General features: G+C 36.8%; 1 protein-coding gene across 6 annotated transcripts in view; it reads left to right on the top strand.

The window, feature by feature from the left end:
• The window catches only part of SLC44A1 (solute carrier family 44 member 1), a 193,316-nt gene that overhangs the window by 88,696 nt on the left and 77,888 nt on the right, over positions 1-26,732 (top strand). For all 6 annotated transcript variants that reach the window (XR_003902157.1, XR_003902158.1, XM_029921103.1 and 3 more), the window contains exons 4-7: positions 1,557-1,693; positions 16,092-16,185; positions 23,284-23,453; positions 25,374-25,463. Coding sequence is in view for 4 of the 6 variants with exons in the window: in XM_029921103.1 (XP_029776963.1) it covers positions 1,557-1,693; positions 16,092-16,185; positions 23,284-23,453; positions 25,374-25,463 (491 nt within the window). In the remaining 2 variants the exon portion in view is untranslated. The remainder of the gene's footprint in view (positions 1-1,556; positions 1,694-16,091; positions 16,186-23,283; positions 23,454-25,373; positions 25,464-26,732) is intronic.

Here is a 26,732-nt window from a genome sequence, read left to right as displayed (position 1 = left end):
GGTGGTGGTGATGGTGGAGGGCACTTAAGGGGAAGAGCACTGGGTGTTGTATGGAAAACAATTTGACAATAAAATATTATGGAGGAAAAAAAAAGATTTAATACAGCATCTGGTACCCAGTAAGTACTCAATAAAAGTACCATTATTTTTATTGTGACTGTTAAAGTATCATCAGTGGTGGTAAATGATTCAAAGTTTTTATGACACCTTCTTCAAGGACCTGCATATTCCCTGCCCGGAGGCAGGCGCTGTGCGGTTCCTTGCACAGAGCCCCAGGCAGGGCCTGCCCACTCAGATAACCCAGGAAGGTGGAGCGGGAGTCAGTCAGAGTGCTGCCTTCCACACACAGCTGGTCAGGGCGTGTTGTCCGTTCCCGCTCCCTGTCATCAGCCGCAGAAGCAGTCTGTGAATTCCACTTCCAAATAACATTTTTTTTTAATAAAAATTTTAAAAGTTATTTATTTATTTATTTTTAGAGAGGGAGAGCATCAGTGGGGTAGGTGCAGAGACAGAGGGAGAACAAATTGTCAGCAGCCTCTGCCCTGACACAGCGAGGAGCCTGACACGGGGCTCGAACCTACAAACCACAGGGTCATTACCTGATCTGAAATCAGGAGTTGGAAGCTTAACCCACTGAGCCACCCAAGTGCTCCTACTGTTTAACATTTAAAAACAGAATACAAAAGGGATAATTTACAACTTGAAGATTACATTGTTGATATGTAATGGACCTTTTTAATAAACAACATGTACTGTAGTTATCTCAGTTCAAAAGTCATTTGCGTTTACTAGAAAATGAGAATTCTGAAAAATAAAAGAAAGAAAATGAAAATCACTTTATTCTAACATCCAGAGATGACTGTAGTTAAAATGCTGGCATAATTCCCTTTAGTCTCCATTCAACGATACGTATTCAGTTGTGTGGGATTTTACAGTTCATTTTTATAATTACATTAATTAGCAAAGTTCATATTTCATTTTTATAATTAAAATTTTTTTAATCTCTTATTTTTAAAATTTATGTCCAAACTAATTAGCATATAGTGCAACAATGATTTTAGGAGTACATTCCTTAATGCCCCTTATCCATTTAACCCATCCCCCGAATTTAAATTTTTATATATAACTATTTATTTGTTAAGTGAAGTTTATACATAAACTATAATTCACATCATATAGCAGTATTGAAATATTCTAGTAACTTTTAGGGCATAAGCTTGACAAAGAAGAAGAAAACAAATTAATTATCTAAAAAACTAAAATAGATAATTTCTAATTATAAAGTATACATTACAAAAATTTAACTATTAGGAAAAATACCTCATGACAAGTAAGAGTGGTGCAATTCCTCCAGTCTCCACTGTTAACAGTATGTTTACAAGCAACTTATATATATATATATATTAATCTGTGATTAGATTTCCGAATTATCTGTTCATCTTTGATAATATTTGTGAAGGGGTATGGATGTTCTTTTACAGGCTTAGTCACATTAGTCAGTGAACCAGAATGTGTTTCTGCGAAATAACATCTCGCTATTTTTCTCCATGCTTTAGGTATGTGTTCTTTTTGGATCCATGCAATCTGGACTTGATAAACCGGAAGATCAAGTCAGTAGCACTGTGTGTAAAAGCATGTCCAAGGCAAGAACTGAAAACCCTGAGTGATGTTCAGAAGTTTGCAGAGATAAATGGTGAGGCATGAGGCCGTCCAAGTCCTCACCCCGCTCACTTACTCCCACTGTGACATACTGTGTATTTGCATTCCAATATAAATTTGTACTAGTATTAAATAAATCACCAAGGAACCTTAAAAAGAAAAAGAGAATTGAAAGTCCTTGTGGACTTCCTTGATTAAAAAAGATTATAGTCACCTGGGGAGCTTGTTAAAACTCCAGAGTCCTAGGCTCCCCCCAGGGAAATTTTGACTGAGTAGGTCTTTGGGTTCTGGAAATTTGTATTTTTTTTTTTTTTTTACAGATGTCTCAGGTGATTTTGATGTAGCCTGTTTGAGCATTTGGGAATGACTAGACTACTCTAGTAGTAGAAACTGGTTTGTTTCTTTTTCTTTTCTTAAATACTGATTAAAAATATTTTGATATTTTGAAAATTTTATTTATTTTATTTTATTTTCTTTTCTTTATTTTTATCCCTGGATAACAAAGTAATATATGTCTATTATAGGAAAATTCAGGGAAAAGACAGTGAATACCGAAAGTCCACCATCTTTCAATTGTGTTTTGCTTTTTTAAATTTAATATTATCATAACTATTTTTCTAAGAGTAAAGTTTTAAAAAACTTTGAGGTTAAACATATGGGAATTAGTTGAGAAAACAAGTCTAGTCAATTTTCTAACCTCTAACTCCACTCCTTTGGGTTTCTAATTTCCAGATACTGTCCTCAATTCCCTATAACTTGTCTCAGTTCTCTTCAGAGAATGTTATTTTTAACTTTTCTTCATGGAGGGCCATAAGCTAATAGCCTGTGTTTGTGAACTTCCATGGGTTTCATGTTTGCATTGTGTGTGTTGGAGCCCTCAGAGCTGCCTTAGCCTCGCCTGATTTACAGGCTGGTTCTGGTTCCTTGGAACAAGGGCTGACTCAGCATCCTCTTGTTGCAACTTCTAGCTGGGTAGAGAGACAGCCTGGGAGCACAGCTCCACACACACCTCCACGCAGCTCCACACACACCTCCACGCAGCTCCACACACACCTCCACGCAGCTCCAGGGTCTTTCCGGTGGGGTTGCTGGCCTTTTGAGGATGGAAGGACCACAGCCTTCTAGACTGGCATATTCCTGTCACTACTGCTCCAGGCCCTCAGTGTAAGGTCGTAGGAAGAGCATGAGATTAAAGTGACTGGATTCTGCTGCTGCTACTGCTGTCACTAACTGGATCTGTAATGAGGGACAGAAAATATAGCCTCTCTGAATCTAGATTTGCTCATCTGAAAAAAGTGGCTTAAAAACAATGCCTTTGTCTTAGAATTGTGAGCATTCGATGAGATGAGATAATGCATGAATACTTGGCCCTTGGTGGGCACTGAATAAAGAGGTACCAACTACTCTATAAGGTCTATTATTTATTCCTACATGATATCCTCACGCAGATTAATTTGCTGAGTCTAATACTAGAACTATCAGCCCTATCATTATCAGGTTTCTTAGGGAGAAATGAGTTATCCTTTATGGGTTTTTCTGAAATCATATGCAAAGGGAGCATACATGGTGCACTTTGGGAGGTGGTGGTGTTGAGTTGTTAAGAGTATAGGCTCTGGAACCAGATTATCTGGGTTCAAAAATTGGTCCTACCATTTACTAGCCATGAGACCTTAGGCAAATTATTGATCTCTAGTTGCCTCAGTTTCGCCATTTATGAAGGGGTTAATATTTATACTAAAACTGCCTCACAAGGTGTTATAAGGACCTCATGCATGGAAAATGCTTAGAAGAGTGTCTGGAAAATTGTAAATTGCTAAAAAAATTAAGTATTGGTTACTGCTGTTACATTATTACTATGAAATCATTATTCCCCCAAAGGAACGTAATAGTCCTCCTGCCTCTGGTCTCTCTAGCCCCTTACATACTGCTGCTGTGTTAACGTTGCTAGAGCTTTAGTCATGTTAATCCCTGACTCAGAAGCCATCAGAAGTTATAAAATAAAACATTGGATATCTTATTTTGGCGTCAGACTATCTTCTAACACGTTTTCTGGAACCCCCTGGATGGGAGTCTTGGTCCCGTGAACCTGACAGGTCAGCTGGAGGGCCAGAGGAGAGTTAGTTCCTTGTCGACTGCATTGCCTGCTGTGATGATCTGCTGGGGAGCAATGCCCCATGCAGCCTGGCTAGTGTGCTTCTTTCCAGCTCATTATCCTTCTAAGTGATTATGACACTGAATATGGCCTATTAAGGCCATTTTATAAGACCTTTCTGGTGAGTTTTGCAGCTTTGTTTTTTTCACAGTCTTACACAAAGCAGGTGTTCAAGAATATTAATGAATAAATATTATTCCAGAAAACAGACTTCTTAAATTGGTGTCTAACTACACAGGCACCCTTAGGCTTTCCAGGCAGCTGTTTGCAAAATAAGTCAACGTGTTAGGCATAAAAAAAAAAAAGTATTAATAATGGCAGCATTAAGAAACACAGCAGTGAAGGATAGAGAAGATAAATATTTTAAAAGGCAATAGAAAAACTATGAAATTATAATAGACAACAGAGCCTTCAGTGGAAGGACCTAAATACCTTTATTTTAATAGCAGCTCTAAGTTGAAAATTTTTAGTTTCTTAAAAAAAATCTGGGTTGTTCTTTGGATTGGTGACTTAAAACTGGACCTGGTAAGGGCCACCTGGGTAGCTCAGTTGGTTAAGCGTCTGACTTTGGCTCAGGTCATGATCTCACAGTTCATGAGTCTGAGCCCCTCATCAGGCTCTGCGCTGACATCTCAGAGCCTGGAGCTTGCTTCAGATTCTATGTCTCCCTCTCTCTACCTCTCCCCTGCTCACACTCTGTCTCTCTCTCAAAAATAAACATTAAAAGATGTTTTTAAAAAACTAGGCCTGATAAGACTTAATTCCAACATTATTCTCATCACTGAGAGAATTCTTTATCATTTTATATTATCTTTTTTCCCCTTCTTTGTCTTTCCATCATTTGAGGTGCACATTGATTTGGAAGGAGTGGATGATTTTTATAGGCATCTGTATCCACATGTTGTTAACAGCTACATTTCTGTTAGAAAGTGCACCAACCCTTTGACCTCAGTTGTGCACCTCAGAGAGGAATATCTTGAAGAGCTAAGTTAGGTTTAAATGGGACATTTTCAAATCTGTAAGAGAGAATTGCTCAAAATCCATCACGGAGGCAGAATGTAAAGCAAACTCTAAAGCTCTTCGAAGAAACCATAGGGGAAACCTTCATGACATTATATTGGCAGTAATTTCTTGGATATGAACCAAAAGCCCAGTCAACCAAAGAAGCAAAATCGGTAAATTGGACTACATCAAAATTTAAAACTTCTGTACATCCAAGGACACAGCAGTGTGAAAAGGTAATCCATGGAGTAGGAGAAAAGATTTGCAATTCATATATTTGGTAAAGGGTTAATACCCAGAATATATAAAGAATTCCTACAACTCAACAAGAAAGAAAGAAACAACCCAATTAAAAAATGGCCAAAGGACTTGAATAAATCTTTCTTCAAAGAAGATCTATGATGAGGCAATAATAAGGACATGAAAAGATGCTCAACCTACTAAATATATGGGGAATGCAGATGAAGGCCACAGTGAGATACCCTCTTCCACCCGTTAGCACAGCTTCTGTAGAGAAGAAAACGCCAATGCCACAAAACAAAATGACAGACGTTGGTGAGAGTACAGAGGAATTGGACTCTTTGTGCATTGTTGGTCAGAATATAGAATTCTGTGTCTGCGATGGAAGAGTTTGGAGTTTCCTTAAAAAATCAAAACTAGAATTAGCACAGAGGAATTTAAGGAAGTGAAAATACTTTGTATGGTATATATTTGTCCATGCTCATAGGACATACACTAAGAGTGAACCCTTATGTAAACTATGGACTTGGAGTGATTATGATATGTCAATCTTTTGGTTCATCAGTTATATCAAATGTACCACTCTGGTACAATGGAGGAGGCTATGCGTGTGTGGGAGCAGGAAGCATGTGGAAACCCATCATACCTTCCTTTCAGTTTTGCTGTGAATCTGAAACTGCTCTATCAAAATAGTCTTTTAGAAGATAGATTACCATATGACTCAGCAATCCCACTTTTAGGTATATATCCAAAAGAATTGACAGCAGGAGTTCAGAGAGATATTTGCACACTCATATTTACTGTAGCATTATTCATAATAGCCAAAAGATGGAAGCAACCTAAATGTCCATTGATGGATGAATGGATAGAGAAAATAGGGTGTATACATACAATGGAATATTAGCTTAAAAAATAAGGGAATCCTGTCATATGCTACAACGTGGATGAACCTTGAAGTTGTTATTCTAGGTGAAATAAACCAGTAACAGACAGATAGGGCAATGATTTTCACTGGCTATAGAATTGGTTTTGAAAGACGAAAAAATTCTAGAAATCTGTTGGACAACAGTGTGCACATAGCACTACTATACACTGAAAAAATGGTTAAGATGGTCAGTGTCATATTATGTGTTTTACTACAATTTTTTTTTAAAAAGGAAGGATATTCTGACACATGCTACAATATGGATGAACTTTGAGGACATTGTTAAGGGAAGTAAGTCACCAAAGGACAAATACAGTATGATTCCACTTATATGAGCTACTTAGAGTAGTCAGATTCACAGTGACAGAATATAATGGTAGTTGCCAGGGGCTGCGGAGTGAGAGGAAGGGGGAGTTGATCGTTTATTGAGTAAAGAGTGTGAATTTTGCCAGAAGGAGAGTTAGACAGTGGTGATGGTTGGGCGACACTGTGAATATACTTAATGCTACTGAATTGTACACTTAAATAATGTTAAGGTGGTAATTTTTTATTATGTGTATTTTACCATAATTCAAAAGATGAAAGAGAAAAATCGTGTTTGGGGTAGTAACTTAAGAAAAATTTTTTTAAGGTTTATTTTTGAGAGAGAGGGAGAGAGAAGGAGACACAGAATTTGAAGCAGGCTCCAGGCTCTGAGCTGTCAGCACAGAGCCCAATGTGTGTTTCAAACCCATGGACTGCGAGGTCATGACCTGAGCTGAGTTGGATGCTTAACCCACCCAGTAACTTTTTAAATGATAGTTTTAAACCTTATTTTAAAACATAAGGCAGGGGCAGCTGGGTGGCTCAGTCAGTTAAGTGTCCAATCCTTTATTTCAGCTCAGGTCACAATCTCATGTGTATGAGTTTGAGCCCCACATCAGGCTTCATGATGACAGCACAGAGCCTGCTTGGGATACTCTTTCTCCCTCTCTCTTTGCCCCTCCTCCACTTGCATGTGTGCACGCTCTCTTTCAACAAATAATCTTAAAAAATATATAAGGTAAAATAACATTTTTCTTACTAGACACAAAAGATAATATAAATGATTTTCAGAGTTTTAAGTTTCCATGGCAACATTTGAAAGCGCTTTTTAGTACTTACAACTATCCATTTGTATGAACTTTTATTACCTTTACAAACTATTTAAAATCTTTATAAGGGAAAGCTAACTTAGGTTCCTATAATACTGTTTGTAAGAAATGCACTTATTTGTTAGGAAACAAAATATTTCCTTAATTCTTTCTTTTAGACAAGAAGGAGGATTTTTCTTGGACCCTGAAGTTTGTAGAGCGCCTCTGTTACATATGTCTGACTAGCATAGAAGATTTCAAAGAAGTAGCTGGACATCAGATTGGCTATGTGGAGATACTACCATAGAGTACAGAGGGCTGTAAGAGGCGAGCAGAAGAACTTAGATGAATGTAAAAGTCGAAGTTCTGGTGTGTGAGTTGGGTGATAGGTGTACCAGTGTACACTGTCTTAGTTTGGTTTGTATGATGCAAACACAAATATGATACAAATATAAATACGAGGCTAGAGAATAAATGAAAAATTGCCTTTGAAAAAGCAAAATTGGCGGGGCGCCTGGGTGGCTCAAATGGTTGAGTCCGACATCAGCTCAGGTCATGATCTCACAGTTTGTGGACTCGAGCTCAGTGTCAGGCTTTGTACTGACAGCTCAGAGCCTGCTTCAAAATCTGTGTCTCCCTCTCTCTTCCCCTCCCCTCAAAAGTAAATAAACATTTAAAAATTTAGAAATTAAAAAAAAAAGTAAAATTGACAAGTATCATAAGGTCTCTGTACTAGATTTCTTTGGTTCTTTATCATCTTTGTGCAGTTGTGCATGAGTTTCCTGTGGGGTGGGATCATGCTCTTCTTTCTGAATATGCAAGCCCTACCTCATATAGGAGCTCTTCACGTTTTTTGAAAGAAGGATGGATTGGAATCTGTCTTCATCTCTATTGGCACGTACTAATTTCTCATTCTCCCAGCACACTTTATCCTTTGCTCACTTCGGAATCTCTGTCCATTGCCACCAGCAGGTAAATTGTTTAGCTTCATTCTAACCAGAATTGATGTGAATCTTTGTTTATCTTCTTATTCATCTTTCAATAATTCATCTTATTCGTTTTATCTTTCCTAACCATACTATCCACGTGAGTATTCACAACCTTTTCTTTTCTTAAGCCCTCTTGTTTTTCCTCTTTCCTAACCTTGTACCCAACAGGGAAGACTGAAAGCATCAGGGAGAGCTTACACCTCAGTTATTTTCAGCAGAGCATGAATTCCGTCTCTCATTTTACTTCTCTCCAGTTTCTGGTGAACAAGTTGCCTTCTTTCGTTATTATTATTACTTTTGAAAACTCAAATAATGTAAACAATGCCCCTCCCTCTGAAGACACTTCAGCCATATCTGAACCCAGCCCAGCCATATGAGGCAGTGAAGGCGGTTGGGGGAGGGGGAGGTCATGCCTGCTTGGACGGACCTGTCCCTTCCTCTCTCCTCACTCTGAATCTGGCCCATAGTTCATCCCTCGCTTTTCTCCACTGTCCCTGTTGTTCAGATCGATCAGACTTGAGCCGTGCATTGTTTCACCATTTATTGATACCCACTTTATGCCATGCACAGTGCCAGATGCTTTACGGGTCATTTTATTCTATCCACTTGCAATCTAAAGTCTAAATAACAGTTTAGAAATGAGAAAAGTTGTATGTTGTGGGCCCACTGCATGTTCTCAGTGGGTGCTAATATTTTATGTGGTATACCTTATTATCTTTTGCATTACTCTTATCAAACTTTTATAATATCTAATTTGTTTTCCCTAATACAGTAGTAAAATGGCAGAAATCGTCCTTGTTTGTGTCCCATTTACAGCATGTGAGAAATCACTCCCATTTGTGAGTGCTTCTTCAGTGTACTGTATTTTTTAGAAAGTCTGAGAGCTTTATGACCTACCATTTAGACCATGTTCATACTTTGAGTAGAGGCATGAAGGTTGGTGTTTTCTCAGTGATCATTGTTCTGTCTTTGAAACTTAGAGTATGTGATATATCAAATAAAATTTATGAATGTAAATAAGCCTTTGATTATCGTTATCTGGGTGTTAACATTTAAGGTTAGTATCAGTAAGGACGCCTAGGTGGCTCAGTTGGTTAAGTGTCCTTCGGTTCAGGTCATGATCTCATGATTAATGGGTTCAAGCCTTGAGTTGGGTTCTGCGCTGACAACTCAGAGCCTGGAGCCTGTTTCAGATTCTGTGTCTCCCTCTCTCTCTCTCTGCCTTTCCCTTACTCACACTCTGTCTCTTTTACTCTCTCAAAAATAAATAAACATTAAAAAAAATTTTTAAATAAATAAAGTTAGTATCAGTAGATGATCAGTATATTTCCCTCTTTCTTACCAGTCAGTAACAATATAGCTTAAACCACAGAGTTAGTATTGATTTTATTTCTTAAAAAAAAATTTTTTTTATGTTTTTTTATTTTTGAGAGAGAGAGCAGAGCGTGAGCAGGAGAGAGGCACAGAGAGAGGGAGACGCACAATTCCAAGCAGGCTCCAGGCCCTGAGCTGTCAGCACAGAGCTTGATGTGGGGCTCGAACCCACAGACTGTGGACTGATATATCATGGCCTGAACCGAAGTCAGACACTCAACTGACTGAGCCACCCAGGTGCCCCTGATTTTTTTCTTATAGCAAATCAAAAGATTGGACTTGATATCATTTATAAATAAAATGACCAACCCTAGCAACTGATTTAATTGCTCCAAGTCAGAAACTAGCAAGGGAAAAAATACAACCCTTATATTTGATAGTATAATTTTAAGTAATTCCTTCATTCAGCAATTAATTAGCACCCATCAGGTGTGTGGCACAGAAATGAAGAAACAAGGTACAGCCCCCCTGGTTAGGCAGCTTGCATGATAGAAGGCAAACTTTTCATTGTCCTGCACAATCCCTAGAAGTCTTGCACACAGATGTCCAAAGTTAATTCACTCAGCAAATATTTATTGTGCGCATAGTGTGTGACAATAGTGGTTGACAGATAATGTCACACCCCCAGCTGGTTAATGGGGGCTTCTTGAGAATTGCAAATATGTCCATACTTTTTACTGGTTACTGGAAATTGAAATTGGAAATTGCATTCTTCCAGTATATATATATATATGTATATGTATATATATATATATATACACACACACACACACACACATACATATAGTATACATATATATATGCTTTCTTTTTTTTTAAATTTTTTTAATGTTTTATTTATTTTTGATACAGAGAGAGACAGAGAATGAGAGGGGGAGGGGCAGAGAGAGACGGAGGCACAGAACCGGAAGCAGGCTCCAGGCTCTGAGCTAGCTGTCAGTACAGAGCCCGACGCGGGGCTGGAACCCACGAGCGTGAAATCTGACCTGAGCCGAAGTCGGAGGCTCAACCAACTGAGCCACCCAGGCACCCCTATGCTTTCCTAATTAGAGAGAAAGGGGTTAAATTCATTGGACCTCACACAGCTATGTAATTTGTTTTTCATAATGAAAACTGTTCTGCGTTGGGCGATTTTCTTTTTTATTAATTATAATTTTCTAAAGTATGCTTTTTCTTAATTTAGTATATCCTACAAATAACATTGTGATAGCAAATCAAAAAACTTTTATTTTATTTATGTTTTGTTTAACAGAAATTTTTAATGTTTATTTATTTATTTTGAGAGAGAAAGAGAGAGCAGGGGGGAAAGGCAGAGAAAGAGGGAGAGAGAAAATCCCAAGCAAGCTCTGTACTGCCAGCCCTGAGCCTGACACCAACTATGAGATCACGATCTGAGCCAAAAACCAAGAATCAGACACTTAACCGGCTGAGCCACCCAGGTGCCCCCGCAAATCAAGCAGAATTTTAAAGTAAGAAGAATTAGCCTTCAACTTACCAACCCCATTTTGTATTTTTGTTTCAAATTGGTGTTTTGGACCAGTAGTTCTCAACTAAGGGTAATATTGCCACTACATGGCCTGCCTTCCTACCCCCACCCTTAGCAGGGTTAGGAGACATTTTTGGTTGTCACAACTGGGTGAAGGGTTAAGGGGAGGGTACTGTAATCTTGTGCATCGAGACCCAGGATACTGTTAAAGATCCTTCAAAGCACAGGACAGCCCTCTACAACCAAGAATTACCCAGCTCAAAATGTCATAATACCAGGGTTGAGAAGTTCTCTTTTATATAGTATAATTTGTAGTGAATAGTGAAAAGCAAATAAACATTATATATAACATATAACCAAAATAAGAGCTTATAAATAGTTGTTTCATATTTTTTTTCCAATCAGGATGTCTGTTGTATTCAAGAGATGGCTTTTGAGTACTGCCTATGTGCCAAGAGAGAAGAAAGGTCCCACATATTTTGAAGGCATAAGGTCCCAGTTCTCAAAGAGTTCACTTTCTAAAAGTAGACATGATATGCAAGCTAAAAAATTACAAAATAATATGCTAAGTTTTATAGTAGAACTAAGCAGTAAGTAGCTTTGGGTGCATTAGAGAAGGCTTCCTGGAGGAGGTGAGACTTGAATAGTTTGTAGAAGTCTGTTCAAACTTGAATACTCAGATGGTAGTTAGGAATGGACAGCCCACACAGAGGAAATGAAAAAGCCTAAAAACTTGTTAAACAGCAAAAATTGTGGGTAGTTTGTAAGTTTTGTTATTTTTTAATCTAAAAAATTTTTTTAATTGCTTTTTTTAAATAAGAAACTCTTTTTTTTTTTTTAATGCTTTTTGTTTATTTTTGAGAGACAGAGAGAGACAGCTGGAGCAGGGGAGGGTCAGAGAGAGAGGAAGACACAGAATCTGAAACAGGCTCCAGGCTCTGAGCTAGCTGTCAGCACAGAGCCCGACGCGGGGCTCGAACCCACGAACCGTGAGATCTGACCTGAGCCAAAGCCAGATGCTTAACTGACTGAGCCACCCAGGCGCCCCTAAATTGCTTTTTGAGAGAGAGAGAGAGAGAGAGAGAGAGAGAGAGAGAGAGCGAGCGAGAGAGCGAGCGCGCGCGCACAAGTGAGGGAGGGACAGGGAGGGAGAGGGGGACAGAGGATGAGAAGCAGGCTCCATACCGATAGCAGTGAGCCTGCCTGATGCAGGGCTTGAACTCATGATCATAACCTGAGCTGAAGTTAGATGCTCAACCCACTGAGCCACCCAGTGGCGCTGTAAATAGTTTATTAGGTTAAGATGAGGCTGGATTTTAGGCAGAGGCCTGCTTTAGGAGAGCTTTGAAGCCAAGGAGTTGGAAATTATCCTGAAGGCAGGAATATGATACTACTAACTTCCGTTTTACAGAAACCCTTCTTAGGGCTGTATGAGCATATGAAGGAGAAACCCTTTGGGAGAGTAGTTTGAACCAATAAAGATCTTAAAGGTCTGAGATAACCCATAGAAAGGTCCAGTTGTTAGGACTTGGTATCTTCAATGTCTGGAAGGGTATGTGAAGACAATGGATAAAGAAGAAGATATAGGACGACTTCCCACTTCAAATCCTTGGGGATTGCATGGATGGCAGAGCCATTATCAAGAATGGAAAATATATGGGAGGAGGCAGAGCCGATTTGGAGAGTGGGTGATCGAAATGTCTTTTTTTCCCCCAAACATGTTGTTTTCGAGGTATCTGTGGAATGTATGTTTTTTGCCCAGAAGCTTATTGAATATTTGTCTGATTATGACTATTAGGAATGGCACAGAAGAAGCATTGTGGCCTAAGAGTAGAGAATTTTATTTCTAAATTTGTCAGTGATTGCTTATAAGGTCTTGGAAGTATTACTTTTTTTTCATCTGCAGTATTTGAAGCATGGTGATGGAAACATACCTCTTAAGGGAGTTCTTATAAGTGATGTTGAGCTAAAGAATAAATAATTGAATATTATAAGTCAGTTGAAAAATTATAGTAGTTAAACATTCTGGAGACTACAGCAACTGTTTACCAAGATAAATGTTTATATACCCACGTTGGCTTCCTCAGATCACTCATTTTGAATAACATTGGCTGAATTGCATGGATTGCCTCTGGTGTGGTTTAGATAAGCTTTTGTTTTTGGTTTTAGACTCCATTACTCAAGTATGGTTTTCCCTGCCTTTTGCGTTAGAAGAAAAACTTTGTCTTACTGTGTCTGACCAAACCTCTTGTGCTAAGTATTGTGTATACTTTCACTATGAAAAAAAAAAAGATGGATACCACCTTAAAAGTGTTCCCTGAAAATGCATTAGCTAATAAACATGAAAAGAAAAACCATTGTAACATTTTGCCATTGCTGGGTTGTTTTAATGTTCTTCGTTGAGGCTTCTCTGTTCATCAACCCGTTGAGCAGGAAGCATTATAAAGTTTTTTTGATTGTTACTACTAACACATTGTAAAGATCTTTTTCCTTTAATCTATTTAGTACAGGATCTATTTAGCACTGGCCTGTGTCCCAGAATACCATCAGAGATAAGGCTATTATCCTTTCATTGAGCATTATCCTGGGAAAGTATTTATAAAATTGAACCCTGTTGCACCTGCTGACCTCCTTTTTTAAATGAAGAAAGGGTGGGGACGGAGATTATGTTCACTGAATTCAGCTGAAGCAGTGTGTTTGACAGCACTGACACTGTGCTTTAGTTAGGACCTTTCATATTGTGTAAATCGATTCCATCTTGGATTCTGAAAGAAATAAGTTGACAATTCAGATCAGGAAGTTGATGATCACATGGGGTACTCTGCAGTTATTGACACAGTGGCTGGCTTTTTTCATGAGCAATCCTATAGTAGGACTCCTGGATATTTCAGGATTAATCTGTTTGTTTGCCACCGCTGCCGTGTTTTCTCTAAATCTGTAAATAGACTCTAGTGGCATTATCTTCAGACCGGAAAGACTGATTTTAGAAGAGCTAGATATTTAATATTCACGTTTAACTTAAACACAATAGAAAAGAATGTTCAAAAACAGTTTCAGAAACTTAGTTTCCTAGTGAGTCTATCTTAAGAAGCTGAGAAACTTAACAGTGCCATGTAACTTTCAAGTATCTCTTTAAAAAGATTTATTGTCAAATAACTTGAATTGTCTTTATATAAAATAGATGCCACGTATTTTTATTTAAGTATGATATTTACAACCCACATATTTATTTTTTAACTTTTTAAAAAAATGTTTATTTTTGAGAGACACAGAGAGAGAGAGAGAGAGCGCACGTGAGCCAGCAGAGTATGAGTGGGGAGCGGCAGAGAAAAAGGGAGACACAGAATCTGAAGCAGATTCCAGGCTCCGAGCTGTCAGCATGGAGCTGAATGCGGGGCTCGAACTCACGTATCTCAAGATCATGACTTGAGCCACAGTCAGACACTTACCCGATCGAGCCACCCAGGCGCCCCTACAGCCCATGTATTTAAATACGCAGCAAGTTTGTTGCTGGTTTGGGAGCAACGTTATTGAATTAAATGCAGGTTTTTGGCTTTTTGAAAATTCTTTTGGTTGATAGGACAAGGTATAAATGAAATAAAACCACTCTCCAGTTTGTTCTCCCAGCAAATCTTTTTTCTCTGTTCTCTTCTAGCTCTTTCTTACATCCTCACATGACATTTCTATAGTTAGTTCAATGTTAAAACCAGCCATTTTCACCTCACATTTTATTTTAAACTTTTTCCATGGTGGTACCATGTGAAACTTTATTGTTGCTATAATATAAACACAAAGCTGTTCTATTTATATTTCATAATAAAATATTTGGCCAAATTAGTAATCTGGTAGGAACTGCAATTAATAAAATATGAACAATTTACATGATAGAGTGCAGTAGGTCCTTAGCAAAATTAGAACTAGAGCCTAGGTCTTCTCACTTAATGGTATCTGTCAGTATGACAAAGCTGATAGCATTCTCGTTGCTATATTACAAGGTTAGCAGATGAGTAAAACAAGACTTCTCAAGGATTGGCTGGATGACATCCATCTAAAATTTACATATTATTGAGATATGTATTAGCCACACACACCAAGAAGTAGATGGCTGTTTGCATAAACAACCTATAATTGAATTTGAGCTGTTTTAAACTATCCAAAAGCTGAGAATCCTTTTATCAATTTGTTCGGTTTATTTAGTTAGTATTTACTGCCTTTTAAATAAGGCAAAAGTAGTGTATTGTCAGAAAGCGTATGTGCTGTATACAGTCCTCTTAAATATTTAGTAATGGGAGCATAGGAAAGAGGGATGGCCTGTGTGGTTGAGGCTGGGTTTGTAGTCAGAGATCTGGGGTTCAATTCCAGCTCTTCTGCCTAGTAGCTGGGTCATCTTGGGCAAGTGATGTACCTTGTCTCTTGGCCTCTGTTTCGTCCTCTCTAAAGTAGGCTTAATAACACTTGCTTAATCCAGGTAAAGTAGATACATAATTAACGTATGTATGGGATGAGAGGAGACTTTCTGAGTTCCCAGTGTAATAGAAGGAGGGGGTCCAACCCCAACCCTCCTGCTGTGATGAGAAACTTGCATGGGTATAGAACCAGCCTTGGGAATGGGCTGCTCTTGGCCTGACCCTCAGAAGTGCTGGAGTGGGCCAAGATACTTGGCTTCTTCAGTGGGAGAGTTTTGTCATGTTTTTGTTGTTTGGTTGTTTGGAGACATTCCTGGACACGTTTTGGTTATTCTTATTTTTATATATACATATATATGTATATGTGTGTGTGTGTGTGTGTGTGTGTATTTAGTTAAATGTATATACATATATATATTTAGTTATATGTATATATGCATGTATACATATATACAGACATATATATGGCCTGATACATGGTAGACACTCAAGAAAGGTAGTTCTAGTACTTACTGTTGTTATTACCCTGAGTATTGTTAAAATTTATTCATAACTTGCCAGAGAGAAACCAGTTTTAAATGATTAAAGACTGATACTAAAGACCAGATCAGATTCTTATTAATTCTATAGTGTTTAAAAGTTGTATATGTTGAGTTGATATAAACATATAAAATAAAATTATGGTGAATCTGTGAGAGAATTTATTTATTGTTCTGCCAGCTAACATACAGCTTTTCTTTCAACAGGCTCAGCACTATGTAGCTACAACCTAAAGCCTTCTGAATACACTACATCTTCAAAAGCTTCTGTTCTTTGCCCCAAACTACCAGTTCCAGCGAGGTAAATGTTACTGTATTTTGTTAACTTGTGACTTTTGTTTTTGTAGGTAGATTTTAAACTGTATATGTTATTGAGAGAGAGTCACTTGATGATACCAGTCACTCAGGACCAGTACTTTTACAACAAGATTTAAAAAGTAGTGATAAAAATGACAACATGTATTTCACATCTTAAAACTCACACAGAAGCAAATAACTTTTCTCATTCTCAGATATTTTAAATTTCTTTTGGAGGCTTGGTTTTTTTAAATGCCATACTTTTTAAGTATAGAGAACTGCTGAATCATTTTAAAAATCTATAGAGAAATTAGAAGCCAAGTCTCACAGTCTCCAAAGAATCTCTGCAGTTGATTCCAGTAATAGTGGGATTATTTTTTAAATTTACTTTGTAAATTTATAAAATATATCATATTATATCTATACTTTATATCAGGCTCCATCTTTTAGGTACATTCTCTATAATAATACACTGTTTACCACATCTTATCCAAGGGATTATTCAACAACTATTTATTATTAAGTACCTAGTGCTTATAATGGCTACACAGAAGAGACAAGAAATATTCTTTATTCGGAAGGATCTCACAGTAGTTATAAATAAAGCCAGCTTTAAAATTATAATTTTTTTTAACAAGGAAATATATTTGCAAGCATTCTAGAGTATATCCTCAGAATTAGGGGCATAGGATTTGGAACATGTCTGATCTTGAGAACCTTAAGTTCTCATAACCATGTATGACATGAGTCAACTTCATGAGGAATACTGAATTGAGACCATTTTTATTATATCTTAATATGTTATAGCAAGCTACAGGTTAAAGTTTTGAGACCTATCTTATGTCTGCTTTCCTTTGGCTTACTTACCGGTATAACTTGTGCTTTATTAACTTGAATAAAATTTAAAATTTTCTGTTGAAAAGTAGACAAAGGAATATATCACTTTAATTGATTTCAAGCTCTTTCAGTCTTGTCACATTGCTATTGAAATTAAAATGTAAAGCCTATGGAAATAAAAATAAAGGAACTGTTTTAAAAAGATAGTAAGTAGGGCCTATAAATTATGGGCTTAGACCAATTGGTAAAGAGACTCCATTCATGAACACTGAGAATATTAGGGAGGCTGTGACAAGGAGATCCTTTGAATAGAGTCATTGAAGAAAATTTATCAATGGAAAAACAAGAAAGGCTCTGTCCTCTTATCTACTCAGCTGCTAAATGCCTGTTTTAAATGCATACTTTGAGTATAGAGTCACCTTTTAAGGTGTAAACATGTTATGAACGGATAACGAGAAAGCATTGATGTGAGGATGCTTCTGTGTAATATGGGTGGGGTAGGGGTCACGTAAATCCTCCTACAGCTCTGACATCTGACTCCACCATGCTGAGGACTGCCTGTCCCTGGTTATCTATCTCAGGTGTTCCATTTTTGGCCATATATAACTCATACATCTCACATAAGGCATCCTAAGGGCATTTACTTGGAAGATGAAGCATAGTATTAGGGGCTTGGTTCTAGACATGGACAGACTTGGCTTCTCGCAAGGTCATCTACTAATGTCTCAGTAATCCAAGAAGCAAAGATGACCCTATGCTGTCAGAAAACTGACTGTATACTATGTTTATACTTTTTTAAATATCCCCATGTTTTACTAATCTTAGTACCTCACAGTCTAAAATTATCGTACCACTTTAATTTGAACTCAGCCTGCTGGAAAGTAAAAGAGAAGTAAGAGTTGATAGAAGGAAGTCAAATTAGGACCTTGTAAGTATCATCATTTAGCATTTGGCAAGCAGAGTATGAGGATCAAAAAACAAAGAATTTGTTCTAATAAAAAACTTGGGGCAATAGCACCTTGCACACTTAGTATTAGATACCAAATCTCCAAAGATGAGTAAGATCTAGTGTCTGTCCTTAAAAAAAAAAAAAAAAAAAAGGACTGTATTGGTGACTTTTTTATATACACCAAAGACTAGCACTATGCAAACCTGTGCTGCAGGCAAGTGGCCCTTAGCATCGCTCACGCCTTTTTTACTGTCCTCTGAGGAGTGCCCTAGTGGGACCGAGAGCTGAACTTTGAGTCCAGATAGGCCTGGGGGTGAATTCTCTATCACCACTTTATCTTTGCCAGCACGAGCAAGTCTCTTAACCTCTCTGTGAACTAAGTGATCTCATTTGTAAAATGGGAATGTTAATACCTCTGTCATGAACTTGTTGTAAGAATTAAATAGGCAGTATGTTTTAAGCATCCATCATTGTGCTTGACATCTGGCTGAAGGAACAACGATTTCTCTTAACCTCTAGAGCCTCTTCCCTTTTGCCCCTAACCTTCCTGGGTCCCCAAGTACCTGCAAATGAAAGCAATGCCTGTTTCTTAGATAAAAGCAATTCTAAACTAATTTGCAATAAAACACTAACCCCACATAATTGCCAAATGGTTACTGTTGCTAAGAGCTTTCAAATTTTAAAAGCAAATGCCTGGAAAGGGCCGTATTTTATCCAAATTCATAGCTCTATGTTGATAACATGCTAAGCAGGCTAGCAATAGGGAGACAAGCTAGCTAGCCCAGATACTTAAGATGCTTGAAGATTTAGGTATAGCTAGAGAAAATTGCAGTAGTAGAAACATTACATAAATTCAGTTTATTCACCATTTATTGGATACTTCTGGATGCCAGAAAGGATATTAGGTATTGGGAAATTAATAGCATGATATGGAAATGAGAAACCAATAGCCAAGAAAAAAAAGGTGTTATCTATTCATACTTTTAAAATGAAGAATTCAACATAAATTAACATTTATAAATCATCTAGCCACCGTATTAAGTTCTCATATGTATTGTCTTATTTAATTCTTACAAAAGCCTAAATGGATATTGTTCCTAATTTATAGATGAGGAAATAGAAGATAAGTTAAATGAGTTGTGCAAAGCCACACAACTAGTTGTTGGGAATCAGAATTTTAATCTAAGATCTTGTGAAGTCTATACCACAGTTAGTTTTATCCTGATGTGAGTGTTAACTAGTTATATCCGTAGGATAAGGTGAGCATAGGGCTCTCCTACTCTGCCGTCTTCCCCAAGACAAAGTCCTATACCAGTTTGTTTTAAAAAGAAAAGTTAGGGGAGCTAGACTGGCTCAGCCAATACAGCATGTGACTCTTGATCTCAGGGTCAGGAGTTCAAGCCCCACCTGGGGCAGGGAGCCTACTTAGAAAAAATAAAAAATAAAAAATTTTAAAGAGTATAGGAATGAAAGAAGAGAGAAAATAAATAAAATGAAATGAGAAACTAATGAATATTGCCATTAGATTCTTGATTTATTTGCTGTGTTTTCTGTGCTATAGAGCTATTGCCAGAACCTTTTACTGTTATTCTTTTTTAAATAAAACTTTTCCTTAGAAGTCATGTGTAATTGCTTATTTATAACTTGAAGTTTTAAGATAATTGTTTGAGATGCAAACTCCTGTCTTCACTTCTGAAGGCATATGGACAAGAGATATTACATTGTTTGTCATCATTAGCTGTGATAGTCTGGACTTAAGGCAAATGGACAGTATGTTTGCCAAGGTAAGATACAATTTACCTCTGAGTGGCTAATTTTTAAAAATCTTTAAAAGACTCATTATAAATTCATTTTGTTCTTGTTGACTAATGTTTCAATAATGTGAAACAGCATCAATTCCTAATGGGACTACATTGACTACTTAAAGATTCGATATTCTGTGGGCTTCAAGAGGTAGAAAAACTTACTATAAATAGAATTCTTTATGCTTGTCCTCTTAATTAAGAAGCACAGAGTGTGTCATTTAGGTTAGACACTAAAGTAGAAAAGATCTTACAGAAGTATTATTTTCTGAGAGATATATGAAATTACCTAACTTAAATTCATTATGTCATATAGGATTTAAATGATAAAATACAAGACAAACCATTTGAATGCCATGATGACTTAGATTTTTTTAACAAGAAAATCATCTGAATATCAAAAACTCATGGGTGACTAAGTTGTTTTTGTTTGGGGAACAGTAGAGAAAATGAATGTCAAGGGAGCGTAGTGCTTTTTCTTTAAAACTAAATATTTAACTTTGATTTTTACTACTGTAACCAAATATTGCCTTCTCTTTTATTTGTTTTCTATTTCTGGTATTCCTTATCACTTGACCATTTTGCCCCTCAACTAGACAATGTAATCTGCTTGTACTAATTTTAACTTCAACTTTAGAGCTGTCAGTCTTTTTTTTTTTTAAGCTGACATAGATTAAATTATAAAGTGAGGGACTCATTGTTACTTTGCTTCAGTTCTTTGAAGGAGACTTTTAAAAGCGCTTTCCAATTCTCCTAAGTGTTTATGGATAGTATAAAAATGACTTGAAAGGGTAAGAGAGCAGATATTACTCAGCATTTCCTCTTAAATAGAAATGAAAGATTAGAATTTTAAGAGTATAATCCTTCCCTTCTCAAACCATTGATCCTCATTATAAGCTTGAAAAGCAGAAAAACACAAACCCTATGGGCATCTGCTCCTCTTAATTTAGAATTCCTGACTTATGACTGGGCTCTATCACTGTCAACAGCATCATCATCATAATCGTCATCATCATCATCTGAAAAGACAGAGGGCTTACTCCTACCCTTTCAGCTAACAGGTGGAGAAACCGAGAGAGAGCTGGAGTGACACGCAGCAATGTAATGTCAGGAGGATCACCCAAGGCTTTTCTTTCTGTTATAACAGGCTCTGCTCTCTTTTAGAAATGATGTGTATGGCTCTTTGAATATAAAACTATATTAGCATCCTGTTAGGATATGGGAGATGGAAGTGGAGCTACTTCTGGACAGAGGATAAGGTGTACTTATGGTCATATGACAGGAAAAAAGAAACAGAGCAGGGCCAAGAAAATTGGTGGATATTGAAAATGAGAAAATGACATCAGTATCCTTAAGGGAGATATATTTTATGTTCAAGGTTGGAGGCAAGTGAGTTAAACAGAGGCTATACCAGAAATAATAGGGTAATAAATAAAGCAGATGAAGATGTAGATAACCATGGAGCAGAGAGGACTTTGGTTTCAAAGATAGAGAACCAGACTTTAGTTAAAAATATGGTTACAAGTCCTTAAACAGGGATATTAAAGTGTCAGGGACATTAATCTTGATAGCTTCAGGAAGAAAAACAGTCATAGGTCACAATGAAGCCATCAGGTTAAAGGTTTCTGTCCCAGATTAGCCTCCATTTACAATGAACTTATGGTTAATTCTTTTGATTCTTTCCTGTAATATTTCTGACTAAATCCATTTCGCTTAAAGGTGTTCTGTAATTTAGTCGCTTTTTATATCATTAATGAAACAAATTTGGTCAAAAACAATGACTCGCATGCCTGTAATTTAGGCACTACTCAGAATGCTCTGACTTCCTGCAATTTCTGACAAAATATCGAATCTTGGACATTAGCTCTCACCAACACCATTTTGGAGGTATACACAAATACACCCATAAGTCACAAGAATCACTTATTAAGTGAACAGTTATATCTTAGTGTCACATCATTATTTTGGGATAAATTTTACTGAAGCATAACTAAGGCAAGACTAGACCTTAATAATTATTTTATTGTTCCATGAAGTTCAACAGCATGGAAGATGTTACCTATTCTTAACTCCCAGTGGTGCTCATTTACCAGCATTTAAGGAAAATCAATACCTAGTACACTTTTACTTTTATTTGAAAAATATTTTTGTTGTTTGTTGAAGAAGGGAAAACAAAGGTAGTGTTTTGCTTCATGTCATACAAAATTGCTTGGCTGAGATCAGAAGGTTTGGAATTTGGTGCTCAGTCACATACTCTTCTCCACTAATTTGACACAAAATACAGTGCCAACCAAGAATGAGAGCGTGCTTATATCATTACAGCCAACAGTGTTATATTAGAGCCATGACCGATAGTTTCACAAATAATTCTGAAAACCTGAGATTTCTGTTAGTGATGGCTAAATTTTAACTTGATGCACACAGAAGTGTGTATTTGTATATGGACAGACATATGAACTCTTAGAATCCATACAAATCACAACTGAGGGCATGTTCGTAGAGCTTTTATAGAATCTCTCATTCATCAGATGTATATCATACTTTCCAAGGCTAAAGTAGAATATGCTATAACAAACCAGAACTTATGTCACTGTTCACGCATAGCTATGTTCCTTCACAAAAAGAGCTGCAGTCAGTATAAACCTGATAATAATGGATCACCTCTTTTTTTGTTTTTTGGACACAAATAATCTTATAATAATAATGACATATAAAAAGAACAGAAGACAGACCAGAATATCATGACCTTAACAAATCAGAGGTTTTCATTTAGTTATATTTTTTCTGTTCTCATTCTTACATATATATCTTGTGTACAGAGATGCAACCATCACATTAGGTACACATTTTTGTTTTATTCCCTTTGTATTATTAACCTCGTAAGTGTTTCCATACATTAGTATCCATGGTTATTGTTTTAATTAGCTGCACATTATGCTGTATGTTGATGTCTTGGCATGATTAATTTATATGAGGATTATGAAGCCTGTGCCCCAAACACCTTTTTAAATGCAAGATTCTGTATGCTGTTCTGATAGAGGAGGCATTCTATTAATGGTGGCACATTTCAAACAAAAGCATGTGTGTTTTCTATTTTTAAATAGCTTATGGCAAAAATTCATTTTTAGTTCAATGAAGTATATGTGTGTTGTTTTGTCATCTACCCCTTGACTGATAGATGTGCAGGCTGAGGAGTTTAAGTGTTTGGTTTTGCTTTTGGTAGTTCTGTATGTGCGTATGTGTGTGTATATGTGTGTGTGTTTCTTTTCAGAAGGGGAGGGTAATGTCTTCTTTGGAATATGCACTCCACCCTCTGATAAGGCCTGTGGTAAGATTCGCATCCTGCCCATGACAGTCATCTTCATAGCATTAAGCTCACGGCTCTAAGCGCCCATATGACGTGTGGAGGGTGGAGTGTATTGCAGTCATAATCACCTTTCATTTGTGTGTTTGATGTGGCATTTATATTAAGTAGGAGTAATTTTTTTTCTGATTTTTTTTCTTGTGTCACCAGTGCACCTATTCCATTCTTCCATCGCTGTGCTCCTGTGAACATTTCCTGCTATGCCAAGTTTGCAGAGGCCCTGATCACCTTTGTCAGTGACAATAGTGTCTTACACAGGCTGATTAGTGGAGTAATGACCAGCAAAGAAATTATATTGGGACTTTGCTTGTTATCACTAGGTAATTGTTTTTCTCATTATTAGCTATTGCATAGTACTGCAGTAGAAGACTGTTTTGTCTTTTAACCAAAATATGAATACAGTGGGGATAACTGTAAAATGTTTAACTTCCCATAGCCAAAATGACTGTTTCAGATTACATATAGTTATAAATATATACATATATATATATATTTATATATCTGAAACTAATTTCCTTTCTTTTTCGCTCATTGGAGAAAACTGGTGTTTTCCCAAACTTTGGTTACTGTCTATAATAACCTTTGATATGATAGAAGGAGGCTTTTCTTAATGAATCAATGCCCCTTTGTTTTTAGTTATGATTCCAAAGGCTTATAAAAGGAGGCCACATATTCTCTTATACATTTCCATCAAATAACATAGATTTCTGATAGATTACTTTTGAAATATGTTTTTTTTTCCATTGCTACAGTTCATAATGTCACTGTTTTGCTGGAAAAATTAGGAAATCTCCACTTGTTAGCCATTGAGTTTTCTTGTCAATAGATAATATAATCAAATAAATGTTATTTCGACTTTCTATATTATCCTAGAACTATATGTAGCTATATCAGAATCTATATCAGATCTTTCTAGTTGGGAGGAGTAAACTGTGGTAGGAACCAAGCGACTTTTCATTATATATGTGAAATGAGTACTTATACCTGTTAACAACAATTATAGTCATTGAGAAGACTAGCCGTATTTCCGTCTTGTCATTAGAGAGTATTTTCTTTTTGCTTAGGTAGTACTTGACTCAGTTGAAATAATGCTGTCCATATGAAAAGCTATTTCTGTGATATTTGAAACGCTCCCATCTGTTTTTGGTTCCTGTACATTTATTGCAAAAGTGAGTACCTTAATACTGTTACCCAGTCACAGATCCCAACCATTTATTTGGCTTTGCAAATGGCCCAAAGAATCTTGACTATTAGTCTGGCTTTATAAAAAAAATTATTTGGTTTCTGAAATAGTTGAATATTTTGACCAAGAAGAAAACACCAAACCTTAAAAATGGTGATAATAATGTTAAGCCATTGGAATTCCAGTTCTTATTAGAATGGTTCTCTTTAGGCTTAAGATCTTTAAATTAATAATTTATTTGTGAAGTGGGCCTTTAGATGATTAAAGATGAACAAATTATGATTTCAGAAATGAATTTCCCCATGCAAAGGTCAAATCATCCCAGTTTCTTTTTTAAGATTTTCACTCCAGGTTTTAGCATGTTGGAATTTAGCTTGGGATGGGTAGAGGCATTTGGCTAAATAACTCAAACTAAACTTTGCTCTTCTTGGAAGAGTCTCTCAACCAATCTGGACCCCTGACATCAGTTGAAAATTAAGGCCAGAGGAATTTGGGCCTCAGTAGACTTCAGAATATTATTCTGTAGGATTAGAGCATCTCTTAGAGTTTTAGAGGAGAAATGGCCAGAAAAAGATAAAATACTGTCTAGCTCGTTGACCAGCTGTTGGAGACGTTTGTCCTGAAATGCAAGGATCACTCATGGAAGTGTAGCTGATGTAACTGATCTCTGTTTGTGTGGTAATTTTTGTGATCACCAACATGACACATCATTCTCTACACTTTGTGTGTTAGCATGTATGTTTGCATGTGAGTTCTGATGTCTTCTCGTGGTGAATCCACAACAGTTCTGTGCTGTTTTTGAGTCACCATGTGCATTTGCATGTTTTCTTTTCTGTCATTTATAAACCCACAGTTAGGTGCCTGTAGTTTCCAAGTGACACAATTCAAGTGGTGCACGTAGACTCAAGTACCAAAAATGCAAAAGTAGCCAGTTAACCCCTCTTCCCTAAATTGGGGTCTTGAACTGGTCAATAAGAGAAAGCAGTTGAAAGAGTTTCTCTTTGTATTATCCAGTGTTTTAAAATAATATTCTGCATGTTCTCTATCTTCCCTGCAGTTCTCTCCATGATTTTGATGGTGATAATCAGGTATATATCAAGAGTACTTGTGTGGATCTTAACAATTCTGGTCATACTGGGTTCACTTGGTAAGCTGCTTCTTCCTTTATTTTTTAGTAATTAGAATCAAGAGTGAAGTTTGCTCTTAACAGTCACTCAGTGCAGCACTACTTGGATTATTTTAAATAATTTTCCTTTCATACGCCTTGTGAATTCATTTATAAACTAAATAAGAATGGTGCGTGGATTACACTTAAGTTAATTCACTGTGCGATCACTAAATGAAATAAAATTGCAGTCATTGGCATTTGGAATAAAAGCCAAGTGGAGACATGTTAGAAAGGGGGCTTACATTTTTCTGTCAATGTCAGTTTTGGGGGAAGAGCCTATGAGGGAAAAGAAAGCAATTGAGGCTGTCTTCTGCTTCTTGTCCTTTCATTTTCACTTGATTCTTCCAGTGTTCCCTGCCTGGCAGAGGAAGGGACCATTTTCCTTTTATCTCGCATTTTTTAAAGACCTGAATCCACCATTCGAAAGTGTTGAAGTTCTTTCTGCTTAAAGTATTCCTGGCAGGATAATCGTGTGTGTGTGTAAAATTTCATTACTCATCTTTCTGTCTACTGGCATTCTATTTTGTTAAATGTCTTTGTTTTACTATTTCTAATGAAAGCTCCTGGGTTTTGAGTGTTTATTGTCTTTTTTGAAAATATTAATTTCTCCCCCCTCCCAATCATAAATGTGATACCTACTCACTATATCTAACTATTTCCATGGTAGAAAATAAAAATATAAAGAATGAAAAAAAGTTTTTATTTTCACATACCACCTCTTTTCTTTAAAGAGAGTTTACTTTTGCTTTTAAATTGTTCACAGTTTAACCCCACTTCCCTTCCATTGACCATGGTTAGCATTCGAAATTCAGAATATGTATATATATTTTTTATAAATAAAATGCTTTTTTCAATGCTTTTTAAAATGAAATTCTTTAACCCAATGTGAAACTTTTTTTTATTAAGGGAGCTTGCCCCCGTTACACTTAGAATCCTGCCTGCTGTGTTTGGTCTTACTCATGTCATCTCTTTCATATTTTCCTTAAGTCTGTGCTTTCTTATGTTGTTTTCCCTGTCTTTACTGTATCAATTGTGCTTTCTTTGGTTATTTTCACTCTTGCTTTGGATGGCATATATGTGTGTATGTATATATTTTTAAGGAATTTTTAAAAACTATTTATTTTGAGGGGTGGTGAAGGGCAGAGAGAGAGAGGGAGAGAGAATCCCAAGCAGGCTCTGCACTACCAGAGCAGAACCTGATATTGGACTTGAACTCATGAACCATGAGATACGGAGCCAAAATCTATA

The sequence above is a fragment of the Suricata suricatta genome, chromosome 13, assembly GCF_006229205.1.
Source record: "Suricata suricatta isolate VVHF042 chromosome 13, meerkat_22Aug2017_6uvM2_HiC, whole genome shotgun sequence".
NCBI lineage: Eukaryota > Metazoa > Chordata > Mammalia > Carnivora > Herpestidae > Suricata > Suricata suricatta.
The sequence above is the reverse complement of the archived record's forward strand: the minus strand, read 5'-3'. Positions and strand labels throughout refer to the sequence as shown.